Source organism: Ptychodera flava, chromosome 10 (genome assembly GCF_041260155.1).
Source record: "Ptychodera flava strain L36383 chromosome 10, AS_Pfla_20210202, whole genome shotgun sequence".
Taxonomy (NCBI): Eukaryota; Metazoa; Hemichordata; class Enteropneusta; family Ptychoderidae; genus Ptychodera; species Ptychodera flava.
Genome location: NC_091937.1, coordinates 28130421 through 28146710, shown reverse-complemented (window position 1 = coordinate 28146710; position 16290 = coordinate 28130421). Strand labels below are relative to the sequence as shown.

Here is a 16290-nt window from a genome sequence, read left to right as displayed (position 1 = left end):
TAGTGTTAATTGGGTCGGTAAACAGTCAATTAATAGTTTAATTGACTACCTGGGTGATTGGCAGGTCGTGTCCAACGACACATATGCAAAGCAGGCCAAAAGACAAAAGCCCCAAAGTTATTGACAGCTGGCCAGGGGTCACCATGAATACGTAATGAAGCTTCACTACGCAGAAACTGCGTAGTCAAGCCCTTCTTAACCGGTCAAATCGTCTTGGCATTTTCCCTCATGAATTGCGTATAACCATGACGTCAACTACTTTACTGCTGGTTGGTTTGGTCAAGGAATATACAAATTCGTATTTCGCACTGTGGCCAGAATAGTTGCAGCGCTGTCGCCAGACAGCTTACAATACGTGTGATTCTCAGACCAGCTTTCACTGTCACATTCTTTTCCTTGTGCTGTGTTCACAGCAGAAAACAATGTTTCTTCTAGGTTGGCAAATGGGCCATCTTGATGAAAAAATTGTAGCTTGAGAAAGAACTGGCATTGCTCCGTGCGATTGAAAATGTTTCCACTGAAAAACCAATTGCCGAATGTCGTACTATTGACCATAGGTTGCGAATACAAGGTGACGCCATGAACACGTTTACAAGTCGTGTTTACTGTAAACATTGATCCTTGTGTATTGTTGACGTTTCTGTAACCTTCTCTGGGGCATACTAAGCATCTCTTGAACAGCTTATACATAATCTTTCAAACAATGTACTTCTTGATGGAAGTCGAGTTTCAAAGTCTACGTCGGTGTCAGACTCAATTTCAGTATCATCACTGTCAACGTTGAATGACTCTTCTAACAGTGGCCAACATCAACACATCGAAGAGAAAGTACGATTTGGTATTATCATCGTGTTTCGTCACCATTTCAAGGGATATTCTTCACTATATCACAGCTTTCTAAATACCATTGAATTTTGTGACCTCATTCCCCAGAGTATTACTGGTAATAAATCCACGATTACAAAGCATTATGGCACCAGATGTTTGCTACATCTACAAATTCCCTGGCATTGCCAAAACTATAAAATAATAGCAATAATGTACCCCTCCCAGCCTATAATGGATTCAAGCAAACTTTGTACTCAGTCATGAACTCGGCTTTGCTTCGTATATTATGTTGTGCAAAGTTTGCTTGCTTCCATTACGGTCCAGGACGGGATACATCTTACAACACTGGCGACCATCGATGAATAATCGTATACTGGTGCATCTATTTAATAAAGTATCATTCGACGGTTTCAAAGATTACATTCCTGTTTTACTTTTTATTAGACTTTGTACATTTCTTCGTCTTTTGAGGTACGAATTCGTTCTTGAGTATGGATGATCTAAATGCACTGATGACCTTTGCAGGCGGCAGAAGTTTCAACTGAAAAATGACTGAGGGCAGTGCTGCCCTGAGGGCAGCTCAGAGCGGAGTAAACATGTGCACAATATTCAATGACGTCACTGACGAACTGTATGTCTGCCCTGAGGGCAGCTCAGATATATTGCTGCTCAAGGCAGATTGGTAGATATACACTATGCAATGCTGTAAGGATAGGAAATGTATGTCTGCCCTGAGGGCAGCTCTGATATATTGCTGCTCTCAGGGCAGATTAGTGGCTATACACTATGCAATGATGTAAGAAGGATAGGACATATATATATGTCTGCCCTTAGGGCAGCTCAGATATATGGCTGCCCTCAGGGTAGATTGGTCGATATACACTATGTAAAACTTTAAGGATAAGAAATGTATGTCTACCCTGAGGGCAGCAATATATCTGAGCTGCCCTCAGGGCAGACAAACAGTTCCTATCCTTAAAGCATTGAATAGTGTATATCTACCAATCTGCCCTCAGAGCAGCAATATATCAGAGCTGCCTCAGGGTAGACCTACATTTTCTATCCTTAAAGTATAGCGTAGTGTATATCTCTGAGGGCAGTAATATATCAGAGCTGCCCTCAGGGCAGACATACTATACAGTTCATCAGTGACGTCATTGGATGTTGTGCACATGTTTACTCCGCTCAGAACTGTGGTCATTTTTCAGTTGCAACTTCTGCCGCCTTTCGATGTGCTTTATGAATATTATTGCTGGTAGTTTGAGCATGCGTAGTTCCCATAAACCATTGCGTTTGCATGCTAATTTTCGGAAGCAATAGTGAAATAGAAGTATGCATAAAATAGTGCCCGTCCTTTAGGTCTCATGAACCTTTTCGTGCTCATTGGCGAGGTTTAGTCTTTTCATAGTTAACCATAGATATACTTCTCTGGCATTTCGGAAAGAGAGTAATACGGTGACACTGTCCATAAAAGACGACATTCAGGAAAAGTTTAAACTTACAAAAACACAAATTACGATAATGAATCTACAAACGGTAGTACTTATATTTGTGTAAGGCACACTTTAAAAAAGTGATTATGAACATGTGCATATTTTAAAGGTGCGCGTTCAACAAAAATTGTTTGTATTTGTCTTTCTCTCGAAACGAGTAATTGTAATAATGATGCCCGACTTTTTCTTATGGAGATTAGTTAAAAGTCACAATTTTAATCTACTCATTTACATTTGTGTTTGTAAACCTAACACTTTTTTGATTTTCTCTTGAATTGCATTCATGAGACTGTTGAGTTTACTATTTTGTATATGAAAAATTGTGGTGGTATACTAATTTGCATGAGAAAAATAAGAGGGGGGTAAGTTAACGGGATTATATGCATGGCGAAAACAGAGGGTCACGTGGCAAAAGGGGACATAATGACTATTATGTAACCTCGTACTCGAAAATTGCCCTGGCAAGAACAGATATCCCGCTTGGTCAATATCATAAAGCGCTGTCACCACTCATCGTAGACTGGTAACATCAGCAACGGTTCATCAGATATCGCCTACCATTCTCTGACAACGACTGTTAGTCTCATTTTTGTGACGTTTAGGAAGACAGTTAGGCCAGCGTAGAACTGACTCTTTTACGTTTCACATGTCATGGCTGACGTTCTAGTAAGCATTCTTGTCACAATCTCTGTTTGCATCTTGCTGACAGGCTATGTAGGCAATTTATTGATGATAATTTCCATCCTGGCCTTCCATCATTTGCGAACTCGTTTTAACGCTCTACTACTAAGTCTTGCCGTTGCCGACCTTCTGTTTCTCGTAACTGTGGTTCCGTTCTTCGTCGCCTCGTACATCAGCGGCAGCTGGCCCTACCATCATGGGTACTGTGTCGTAACGGCAAATCTGTCCTTCATTCTAATCGGCGTCTCGCTATTTCATTTGGCCGCCATCTCCATGTTTTGGTACTTTTCCATCGTCTGTCCGAAGAAAGATTTCCTGCGGAGCGGAATTAGCGTCTTTCTAATAGTCGTGTTGTCATGGTTACTGCCTGTCGTCACGCCGTTAACTGCTATGTTCGCTCATTTAGCGTCCGCTGGATACTCCTCGAAATATTCCCGCTGTGTCCTGATGAAAAAAGAAAATTCTAATGTACTGAACTTCATGATTATTACTGGCTTCACTATTCCCTGCATCTGTACCGTTTTCGCCTACACAGGGATCTATGTCGTTGTGAGAAAGGCAAGACTAAGAATTCAGCGACTGTCGAGTGAATCTGGTCGCACAGATAGCGGAAATCAGAACTGCTCTCTGGAAATTCGACTTGCCAAGCAGTCGGCCCTGATATTCATATCTTTTCTCGCTTGTTACGGACCCTATGTACTTCTGCGCTTGATCGACTCCGACGTCTCCTGTCCGAAAGAAGCGTACATGATTTGTACGACGCTGTTCTGGGTCTCAAGTTCCATAAACCCAATCTTGTGGGGTTTCATGAATCGTCAAATTCGCCAGGCGTATCGCAGGATCGTCATGCCGTGGAAAGCAACGGAAGGGGAAAGGACTGAAGTCACAACGCTACAGACTGGTGAAGCTCCTGTTTAGATAGACATTATAACAATTTTTTATATATATATATATATATATATATATATATATATATATATATATATATATATATATATATATATATATATATATATATATATATATATATATATATAAACAAGCCGTTGGGTGCACTTTTCATGCCATGGAGGTACACTCGATACCCGGCCGGTGACAGTATTGCACCAATCATAACAAAAGGATGAGACCTCAAGCAGAATGTTTCGTACTTTGTTTAATCGAACCAGGCCGACATAAAAAAGGTAAACTCTAAGAATCAACATGACATTTGAGGATGATATAGAAATGTTTTCCCTTCGGAAAGACTTCTTGAAGTATTTCAATTCGGCCGACCACATAATATAAGTTGGTTTTACAGAGATTAATTCATCGCTACGAATGGGTTTCAAATAAATTTACCAGTGAGAAAAGAGGCCTTCAGAATGGCATAAAAGCGAGTTTCACGTGAATCAAATGATAATTATTAACAACGTCGTTTTTACCTTCACTGTACATAGATTTGAAAATAATATAAAACCTTCTAACATTTACGAATTAAATAAAAATACGTAGCAGAACATTTAAAATTCTAGGAAAATGGTCAGGGACTTCTTTTTAGTATTATTCTATTCTGATAGCGTATACAAAACAAGGTAAAATTTTGGGGATTTTATTGCGAGAAAAAGCGAGTTACTTTACGCATTTTGGCCGACAGCCCCTCATAAGGTACATAAAATACATAATTGACCGCGGGGAAAAACAGCGTACAATCTCAGATAGTAGAAAATAGGAAGTACTTTGACCTAGATGTTCTCAATTGGTGGGAAGCAAATCTGGCATTTGCAATAAAGCACGCCAAGCGACGGTATACCACTCGATTTTTACCAGTTCACGACATATATGTACTCGCTATCGCTTGTGCTTATATAAAGTGAACTGGTCAAAATCTAGTAATATACCGTCGCTGGGTGTGATTTATTGCTATTATATCATAACAGTATATTGAAATTAGGCGTGGAACGTCAAGAACGGATTTTTGCTCAAGCCGTGGTATATTGCCAATATAGCACGGTTCTTTTCTCTGTATTTGCGCCATCAATATACTGGTGTATGATATAACACATGTTTTGGAATTTGAAAAGTGACAAAGGAAAATTGATGTAGCTATTGTCACAGGAAAGATTGTCCGCAGTCTATTTAATTGTGACATCACCTGGACGTAACTGGCCACTCTAAGGCCTTGTGAGCTGTGGGATTGGAGACTCTGGTTATTGAAAACTGGGTCTGTTAATTTTATCTTCTCTACTTTTCATATCAAAGGATAGAAAAAAATGTGCCTCTCTACACCTGTAATCTATAAAACCACAAAGCCAAAAAGACAGAGGGGTCTTCTGGCTTAGCACTTGTGTTGTATTCGCGACTGATGAAGGGTCGGACGCAATTCGACACGGATTCAATTTTGAGTCGACACGACAACTATTGCAGGATTCGAGGCATGATTCATTTATGCAAATGATTGAGATTTTGCTACCGCTTTTTGACTCTTCTAAGCAATTTTTCAGTGAAAATAATGTCGGTCAACTGTCTGCTGCCCGTCCGCTACCTTCCTCTACCTTGTGTTCTATAGGCTACTGTTTTAAACAAATTCTGGATGGGAAAAGTGTCAGCTACCCGTCCGCTACCATCCGCTATCTTGTGTCCTGTTGGCTACTGCTTATTGACTCTTCTAGACAATCTTTTAGTGGAAATAATGTCAGCCACCTGTCGGCTACCCGTCCGCTACCTTGTTTTCTATCTGCTACTAATTTTTAAAAAATCTGATGAGAAAATTTAAAGCATTCCTTTTGCTGAGAGAGCAAATAATTGACAAACAAGTTGTGAACGAGCACTTCACACTTGCACTAGTTTGACTGTTTTAACCAAAGCACTTGTTTATTTCATGCGTTGTATCAGTTACCCCATTTATATTGACTACATATGTTGCACATTTAGTTTCTCTGGTATTTTAGACAATTTCAAACTAAGTCTGTCTCATAAACAAGTTCCAACTTTCCATAAGAGTTTGTAAAATACGTTTCAGAAAATGTCCGGGTTTTCTGTCCCATAACGGAAGCATTAACACTTGAACTTGAATGGACACTTATGTTGTTCCAGTATATTCAGTAACTGCTACCCCCGCTACCGCTCGCTACTCAGCGGAGACCTTGAGGGAAAAAATATTGTGCCTCGAATCATGCATAGAATAATTAATTGTTACATGTAAATTATATCTTGTATGATTATTTCAATAGTTGTTTTTACGCTTTTAATTGAACGGCATATTGTAAAATACATTTTATTAATTGTATGATTAAAACCATGTCTTTAGGCATATTTTGAAAAAGAAAAAAATGCAACAAAATTGTAAGCTTTATTTCTCAGTCCCGACAGTATGTAACTTCCGGACAAAACAAACATTTGCCAACCTTGCACACTTAGATCCAATACTTGTTGGTGAATCTCGACGACCTCATGCTGGCAATTCCCTGATGGGAGACAGTTAACTATTATACAGAGAATATCAACTAATTTACTTATAATGTTTAATATTCATCGTAAAAATATCCATGCTGTTTTCAATCAAAGTCCGTCACAATGCCAGATGTTGCCAAGGATATAGTTGTTATTAAATATAGCGCAGCGCAACATCGACAGCTGACGGGAGAAATTTAGACAAATAAAGCGTGTTTATTCTCAACCCTCTAGGTCGCACATTGGTGACCTCTAGGTCGCACATTGGTGACCTCTAGGTCGCACATTCAAGATCAGTTAACGTTGACAGTGCTTGTTTACACGTCATCAACTCAATAAATGTGCAGTAAGGTAAAGCTAGTGAAGTTGGGCCTTTAAGAATCGGTCGCTGTGCGAATGACGTCATGATAAGCTCGATTGTGATACTTACATGTAAGTGGTTGTATGTGGTAAATCTCCATGCACAATAATAATTGCCCAATCTGCATTCATACAAACACACTAGTGAGAATCACATCTCCATACTCAAATGTACACTCCAGTCCTAGTTAAGTAGCAATTGTCTGTGAAAAGTGAAAGACTTAAACTTTTGCTCAAACTTTCGTATAAATGAAACCTTCGACCATTCTCTTACCGGAGCAAGAATAAACGTCAGGGGTCACTGTATATGAATGGCCGTGATCCCTGTGTTAACTCTATTTTGGAAAGGTCGAATTTCTGTCCACGAGGCGCATTCTACCGTGATCTAGAAGTCGATTTCAGCGACGAGACAATCTTCTTTTAAACCTTTGAGCTTCACTGTTTAACGCGACACCTCCACTTATTGATATTCCATATTCGTGCAGCCAGATCACACTTCAGATGGACCGGTGATTTGTCCGAAACGAGTATGTTTCTGAATACTTCTGTATATTTTAATTCCTCTAATAATCTCGCGGTTATAATTATGTGCCATTCTTAGATTATCGCCTAACAAGGAAAGATTTCGTTACTGAAACCGTATCAGAGCCTAGCAAATAGGGACCTGCACAAAAATTAAGATATTCATATGATATGTGAGATATTTCCAAGAAGGAGTGTTTTTATCAACGTTCTCACATATTGATCACACATTGCTGTTTTGTATGTAAACACTGCCCAATGAGCTCGTCCGTCAATACCTGACGATGATCTTAAAGCCTTTGCTTTCACGTCTTTATTATATCGCGAGATGTCAACTGATAAGTTCAACACGGTTGCTCATTAGGTCGTGTTTTTGGACAAATAGCAGAGCGTGGTCAAGTGATAACAGGTTGTATGTAATTAAACTGTCAAGTACAGTCTCGCCACCGTATGTCAAGTACAGTGTGATGAGATATATCACAGATGGATGTCATCAAAGGATGTAAACTATTCTTGTCATCCGTTTACTTATGTGATATAAAATCATATCACATCACATCACAACACATCAGATCACATCATATCATATCATATCATATCATATCATATCATATCACATCATATCATATCACATCACATCACATCATATCATATCATATCATATCATATCACATCATATCATATCATATCATATCATATCATATCATATCATATCATATCATATCATATCATATCATATCATATCATATCATATCATATCATATCATATCATATCATATGTATCACTTTGGGTATTTTATTTTTGTTTATAGTGAAAAGTGCGCAACCAAAAGCGTATTAATTTGATCTTGGGTGATGTAAATAGGTGCTCTCTCCAAAGTGAGACTGCGAGTTTTCCCAGCGTCCCTGCGTCTCTGCATTGGGTAGCAAAATATGATAATATACAGTGTCACCAGCTTCCTACTTGGTTTTGTAATATGTTGTGAAACCGTTCTGCCGCAGCACTGAAATGCGCAACAATAGAATAATGTACATGCGCAATGGCCATGCTGGGCCAATGAGCTATACTTCGGCCGCTAGTAGGCCCATTAATTGGCCGTGACTTCATACATATAGAGTAGCTGAAATATTAAAGTCAATCTGCTCATCTGTAGCTTCTTTTGCCTCTGGTATATCACAAATAGCTAGACGGCCCTCCAGAGGGCGTCATCATGTGTTTGAATTGCTTAAAGTTCTGAACGCCTTTAAGGATTTGGGAGGGAGAGAGAGAGAGAGAGAGAGAGAGAGAGAGAGAGAGAGAGAGAGAGAGAGATTAAACCCACTTTCTTCGATGACTTATTTTGCGTTTTTTAATAGGTGCGGTGTTACAGTTTTCAAACATTCGCTCGTGATATCTTCATCCGACGGCAAAAGATAGAGATGGTCAAATGTACCGCGTTTCCGCCTTATATTTTGACAATAATATATCAGCATGCCAACCGTACGCGTGGTCACATAATCCTACGTTTCCATGGCAAACAGCCAACATACCCGCAATTAGTACCCTCACGTATCGCTCTAGGCAACCAGTGCAAAGAGTAAGCGACGTCAAACTATCTTGAAAGGCTTGAAGTGAAGGCCGTGATGGTTATTTTTGTCTTAACTCCGAGAAATATCCGGAGTATTAAGAGTCACTTAATACGCGAGAGGGGGCACGCAAGCTCCGGGTACAGCGCTCCGCTCTCTCTTAAAGTCTGGCACATTACAAAGGTAGCACTTTCCACGGAGTGGTTCTCGTGTTCCAGGGATCGGTGCGGTGGAATTCGCGCTCTTCGCGAAGGGCAGAACCGCCAGTTACATGTATTTTACTTGGTAATGTGACTTTTCTCCTTTCTCACGCTATGGCTGCTACCATCGGTAACATCCTTGCCGCGTTTGCCATTTGCATCTTGCTGGTCGGCTACGTAGGAAACATGCTGATGATAGTTGCGATCCTCGCCTTCAATCATTTGCGAACTCGCTCCAACGCTCTTCTTCTCAGCCTTGCAGCCAGCAATCTCCTATTTCTTGTTACCGTGGTGCCGTTCTTCGTGGTGACTTACATCAGCGACGATTGGCCCTACAACCACGATTACTGCGTCATCACGGCAAATCTCTCGTTCATTCTCATCGGCGTCTCGCTGTTTCACATGACCGCCATTTCCATGTTTCGCTACTTCTCCATCGTCTTTCCTTCCAAGAAGATCCTGCGGAACAAAACGAGCGTATTCTTCATGATCGTGCTTTCCTGGGCAGTGCCGGTCGTAATGCCCCTCGCCACGGCAGTTGCGCACTGGGCCTCGGCGAGTTACTCCCCTCTGTACTCGGGGTGCGTACTGATGAAAAACGAGAACCCAAAGCTGTTCAATTTCATGGTGATCTGCGGCTTCGGACTCCCCTGCGCTTGTACCATAGCTGCCTACGTCCGCATCTACTTCGCTATCAAAAAGTTCAGCCAGCGAGTCCACTTACAGTCAAACCAGTTCGTCCAAGCTGCCGAGCCTGAAAATGGAAACAACGACCGATCTGTGGAGGTACATCTCTCCAAATTTTGCGGACTGATATTCATCTTTTTCCTGATACTATACGGACCCTTCGCGCTATTGAACTTGATCGACTCCGATGGCTCCTACCCTAAAGAAGCATACATGATTTGCACCACGTTGTTCTGGGCCTCAAGTTCTATCAATCCGATCTTGTACGGGCTCATGAGCTCTCACGTCCGGCAGGCTTATCGCAGGATCATTACTCCTTGGAAAATGCCAACACCGCCTGTGGAAATATTGGAACCAATTTCTCAGCCGGATAACAACACTAGTACTCCTGCTTAAATTGCCTCAACCATTTGTCCATGACGGATGAGATTTTGTGTGATCTTATATGATCTCGTTATGCTTCGAACAACAATATCAGGACTAAAATGAACAGTACGTCATCTTCGTACTTAAGGATTGTTCGGAAATCGCCGATTCGAGTTAGACGACACTGCACTCACTGTTATACAAACTTTGACTTGTTTTACATAATTAGCAACTGACGGACATCTTCGCATCAAAATGTCATGAGATCTAAGCTTTTGGATTCTGAGTGACATTCCCTCATATTATTTGTACAGACTCTTAGATTACCTTCTGCGATGTACGTTAATTTGAGTTTTTCAAAACGTTTCACAGTTTGTACAACTTTTCTAATTATTTCCACAAGAACCAATCAAAACTCGTGTGTCGTCCTCACAAATCAAAACTCGTGTGTCGTCCTCCAAAAATATACTCGGGTGAATTGAGAAGATATGGTTGAGAGTCGAAAGAGTGAGCAGTACTCTCCGATAATCTCAAAAGCCGCCAAAGCATCTGTGCGAGATAATGAGGCGATGAGCATAAGATATATTCTGCGAGGGACACAAAAATGATGGTATCTGTATATTGACGTAAAGGGACAGTTCTTTCCGTTAGTCATATCCGAACACTGGAGTTTACAAACATAGAAAAAAGAGCAATAGAGCGACAAGAAAGGTCTTCGACGTCGTCAGTGCTCTCTGAACGAAGACTGGCTCCTCAACAGAATAGGAAGGTGGCGGAGGGACAAACTTTTCATAGCAGACGATGTAAAAATTACGCATATATTGAGAACGAGGGCGAGAACAACTCTTATCAGTGGTATTACCGTTATCTGAAACTGTATAACCCCGCCACAGGCGGGTATATACGACACTTGGTTATAATTCGCGACCCATCATAGGAGCCGCTGGGATAGTGTTAAATGGAGCAATTTGTAACGTAGTCACAAAGAATGCATACACATCTGCGAAGCACGTTATTGCAATTGCTATCAACGTTTATTTGTTTGTGGCGTTAAAGATTATTTCCCCCGTAGATTTAGCGCGTAAAAAGGAGAGACAATAAATATGATTATATATATGATTATATATATGATTATATATATATGATTTTATATATATATATATATATATATATATATATATATATATATATATATATATATATATATATATATATATATATATATATATATATAATGAAATATAGCACCCGGAACCTAGCATTGTTGACGCCTGTGGCATGGCAGTTGATTGGTTGCACCAATGCAGACAAAAAGGGGGAACACTGGTTTGACAGAGCTTAAGCCCAATGTTCTATTGTCCATAGACTTAACACAGGGATGGGGCCATTTTGAATTTCAAATATCAGTATAAAATCTTGGGTTTATTTGTTTTTTGTAGTACCAAGATTTGCACGATGACCCCCTCCCCAAGTGCTTATGAAGACCATTATTGAAACTTTCAATCGGAGTATATAAAACTCCCGCTTATGTATTTTGGGTCTTGCTCATTTAGTTTTTTTGCGCATATGATTTGTACTCTTTTTCGCCAATGATCGAATTTTGACTGTGATGACTCTGCAAAACACCATATGAGATAAACCTGCAATACATGAGCGGGTGTTATAAGCACATTCTAATCTCCACTAGGAAAGCGAAGTGTGCTCTACTCGGAACAAACGATAGCCTAAGTGATGTCAAATATACTGTGCATACTGACGATGGATCAGAATATTTTATATATAGAATATGTATAGTGGTTATATCATGGTTCAATCTGCCTACTGCCCTTTTTATTGTTTGTACTTCTGTGCTTGACTGCTGTTGGTGGGGTTTTTTATTATTATTTTAATGCGATGGCATCGCTCTCATCAGTCAGTGAGTAAATCACACGTGGGTTCGCAGCGGCTTAAGCCGAACAAAAAAATGTGCTGTTCTGATAACCCGAACTACCCTATTTTTACCTGCCGACCCTAACCTTTTTAGAGCTACGTAAACACGGAAATAAAAAAAAAAAGGAAAAATCCGTAAAATCACGCGTTCGTTATTTCGCATTTGATTTTTCCTTGGACGAGGATGTCTTTTATGGGTTTTTTCCTTTATATGTATGATACATTTCTCTGGAAATGTTGTGGCCAGTGTTTGACCGCCCTGAACCCCTGAAAAATGCATATTTAAAAGTAAAAATATTTTGGAAAGAAAAAGATTCTTGCCGACCTAACTACTCTATTTTGAAAACCATGTTATCGGAACAGCACAATTTATTTTTTTTTTGCCTTATAGAGACATAAACATATTCCCTGACCCGGTAAACTTATTGCTCGATGTGCGTACCTATCAAATTCACCGTGGCACTTTGAGAATAAGTGTTTTCAGCTGAATTTTCAAACGGGTGAAACAATCTACTCTTTGTTTAATTTCATTAGGAATAAGAAAGAATATCTACCGTTCGCATCATTTTACTGTAATAAATGTTCACACTTGAATTAGGAAAGAAAAATTGTGAACATCTTGTTCTTTTATATGATTTTACATTTTGAAACAGTATCATAGTTTCAAGCAAGTTTTGTGATACTCATTAGAAAGCGAGCGAGTACAAGAGTTCGGCTGGCTGTAACCTCTCACACGTCGGTTACCGTTCAGTTCGTTAATTACGCCTTTTAAATGATCAAGGGAAGTCGCCATGTGGGCTTATTTTTGGGAAAACATATTTCCCCAAAGGAGTCGCTCTTGGCGATATCGTTCTTTTAATACCCATTGGCTGTTTGAGTTGTGAATATTTTATTTATGACAGCTTCCCAAGATCTGTGTCTGGCCAATTGTTTATTTTGACTTTCATTACATTTTTATCACTTGCTGTTTTTCATTTGTGTCTTTCCGCGTAACATTTTAACATTCGTAGTATTGTTGAGTTTCTTCTTAGTCTCATCATGTAATTGTATGGAATTTCGAAAATCATATTATTTCATTAAATTTGGACATTACATCTCTGAAAATTTGTTCGCGTTTTCTGTAATGTGTATTTTGTGTATTTCTCTACCCTGGTAGGATATATCTGGCCTAGCTTTCAAACAGTGACATACGCATGACCTACAAATTCTCTCAAATCTGATTTCTGTGCAGCAGAAAAGAAGAATGTACCATATTAATCTCAATACAAATTGTTGCATAATTTTTCCTTTATAAATCCGTAGTTTTATCTCCTTGATGGGGACACTAAACAAAAAGTGCATAATTATGGGAGCAGAGCACGATCCTTCGATAGCTCAGTTGGTAGAGCGGAGGACTGTAGTGTGAAAGCCTGTCATCCTTAGGTCGCTGGTTCGAATCCGGCTCGAAGGACTTTTTTACCGACGAGTAAGCTTATAAATTTCCTTTTCCCTATGCTTTGACCAACGAGTTTTCTACGTATTTGGATGTCAGTGAGACACAATAATCCAGCCCTCGTACTTCTCTGAGTCGAAACGTTTATGTGGAGATTTTTTTTTTTTAAGTAATCGATTGATTATGAAAAGCATGATAATAGGGTTACACTAGGTTATCATCTAAAGATATCTTACGTTCTCAAAGTCTGAAACGTACGATAATCGCTCCGAGAACATAAACGTCCTTTAGTCTCATCGTGTAATTGCATAGAATTTTGAACGTTCGTATTGTTTCATTAAATTTGGACTGTGGATATTACATCTCTGAAAATTTCTTCACGTTTTAAATTTCTATTATGCGTATTTTGTGTATTTCTCTACCCTGGTCGGATGCATCTGGTCTAGCTTTTCAAACAGTGACACGAACATGACATAAAAAATCCCCTCAGAGCTGATCTGTGTATTTACAGCAGAAAAGAATAAAGACCTTATGAATCTGTGGGTAACAAAAAATTATTATATAGATTTTCCTTTGCTTATCCGTTGGATTTATCTTTATTGATGAGAACATTACACTAAAAGTATATAAGACAATTACGAGGGGAAATGCACAACCCTTCGATAGCTCAGTTGGTAGAGCGGAGGACTGTAGTGGAATAGACTGTCATCCTTAGGTCGCTGGTTCGAATCCGGCTCGAAGGATTTTTTTACTTTTTTTTCTCGATGTACACAACAAAAGAGTACATTATGAGTCAACAGCTCGACGAAACAGCTTGTTTCTGGCGGTCTATAAGAGCAACACTCACAATTTCAATCGACCATTCGTTAGTTTTCACACACTACTTCGACCACAAATTCAACATTTCTCTGCATTCAGTTGTATATTAAACTCAGTCTATTCAAACATACCTATCTGGCGTCATTTATGAATATACTAAAGGTATTGTTTTGTTGAAATTTGGTGAGAACTACGAAAACTAGGGGGATCTAAAAGAAGGCACTTAGTCGGTCGCCATCTCTCGGAATTACGAAGAGGTACAAATATTGTACAACAAATCGTTAGCAAAGGATTCCTATTAAAATATGCTATTATCTAGTTATGGAAAGCTCACAAATGAAAAATCAAGCAAAGATGAAGAGTCGGCATTTCTATATCTGATTTTAATAGAATTGATATGCATTCCAAAGTCGATACATACAGACTGTAGAAAAGGGCTGATGTCTAAGCTCAGAGCAGATTTCCTCAGATTTTTTGTTCCTTGACCACACCCATCGGAGAGACTGTACTTTGATTTTCGGGTTTTCTGTGTATTTGGATGTCAGTGGCAACGATCGAACCCTCGCATTACCCCGAGTCGAAGGTTTAACATGAACATTTCTTTAATAATCGATTTATTATGAAAAGCAAGGTGCTGGGGTTACACAAGTCTACCATCTAAATATATCTTAAACGTTTTCCGTGTGTGAAACCGTCGCAATGAGAACATAGAAAAGTACTGTTTGTAAAAGTTTAATTTTCTGCCATATGCACGACGACAAAACGGAAATATTCCATTTGAATTCATATTGTTTCAGTGATAGTACCTACCTGATGATAAATTTTCGATTGATGATAAGTGGAAGTGTCAAGGTTACTGTTACTGATATCATTCAAAGGCATTATGCCTCAGTAAGTGTACAACAGACGGTACTATACACTTGTCCTTATCGAAAGGAATGACCGATTGAAGATATTTTATTTTTCTTTCTTTGTTTCCTTGTACGTATCACCACTGATTCTTTCCTTCACTATTTAATATATGGCACTTTATTTTCTCTAGGATGGCCCATAGGCCTTGACTTCAAGTTGGCCTTCAAAGACTATTTGTCATGGAAAAATACAAATTTTCACGATAAAAATGATACAATTGAGATCACATTATCAAGGTTTATTTTATCTTAAATCAATGCATACAATGTAAAATTTTAATCACATAGTACTGATTTTAAGATTGTGATTTGAAAATAATGTGCAAAACTTGGCAGAAGTCGGTTCTAATGCAGACAGGGCCAATGTAGACTCCTCGTTACTCCAGTACATTAGTACTTTGAGATAAAGGTATATTGACCAGCACAGCTGACATTATAAAGAGTAGAGGTACTTGAGATTTTAAAGCTCGATTATCTGTAAATTTTGACGTAGTTTCAAGTTTCTTCTGTTTGTAAAATGCAACTTTTTGTTCTACTCCACAACTTATGTTCACACGCCTTGTGTTCATGTTGTAAATACAGACTGTGTAATTTGTCATTATATTGATGAGTGAAAATTAATGTTGACTGTGACTACACATCATAAACAATGCACTGTATTGGCTGAACACGCATTTATTATTCTGTTACATGATATCTACCAGAGAACACTATATGTGTACCTCAACTGTGGCTGATTATATCTTCATTCACAGCCATGCCTGTTGACCAGATTCTCTTTCGCATCGACCTCCTAGTATTAATTAATCTGAGCATATGTGGCAAAGCCATATTTTACTTCTAATTGCCTGGCAACAAATGTTTTTGTTTTGTTTTTTTTCCAACAAGGATGGTCATTCGTAGGATTTCCTTCGCGTGGCCTTCCTTTGTGACATTCTTAGCTGATTAGGTAATTTGGCTACCATGGCAACTTAATATGATGTTGCTATGGTGCACTCCTCTTAAGGTAAAACTCAATCGACGGACGGCTGTGATGTATCTAATAAGATGATACACACATGCAA

General features: G+C 39.1%; 1 protein-coding gene and 2 non-coding genes across 3 annotated transcripts; all 3 read left to right on the top strand.

Moving 5' to 3' along the window:
- The first annotated feature begins 9196 nt into the window (after positions 1-9196).
- Positions 9197-10165, top strand: LOC139141596 (protein trapped in endoderm-1-like). The gene has a single exon (XM_070711190.1). It carries the CDS (start codon positions 9197-9199, stop codon positions 10163-10165), a length of 969 nt encoding a protein of 322 aa, XP_070567291.1.
- A 3262-nt stretch (positions 10166-13427) lies between these two features.
- Positions 13428-13514, top strand: Trnay-gua (transfer RNA tyrosine (anticodon GUA)). The gene is given in 2 exon segments: positions 13428-13464; positions 13479-13514. It is a non-coding gene; the product is annotated as a tRNA-Tyr (tRNA).
- Positions 13515-14152: 638 nt separating this feature from the next.
- Trnay-gua (transfer RNA tyrosine (anticodon GUA)) lies at positions 14153-14239 on the top strand. The gene is given in 2 exon segments: positions 14153-14189; positions 14204-14239. It is a non-coding gene; the product is annotated as a tRNA-Tyr (tRNA).
- The last annotated feature ends 2051 nt before the right edge of the window (positions 14240-16290 follow it).

Excerpts from the sequence above, each read along its gene's own strand:
- LOC139141596 (XM_070711190.1), top strand. The coding sequence starts at position 9,197 with ATGGCTGCTACCATCGGTAACATCCTTGCCGCGTTTGCCATTTGCATC.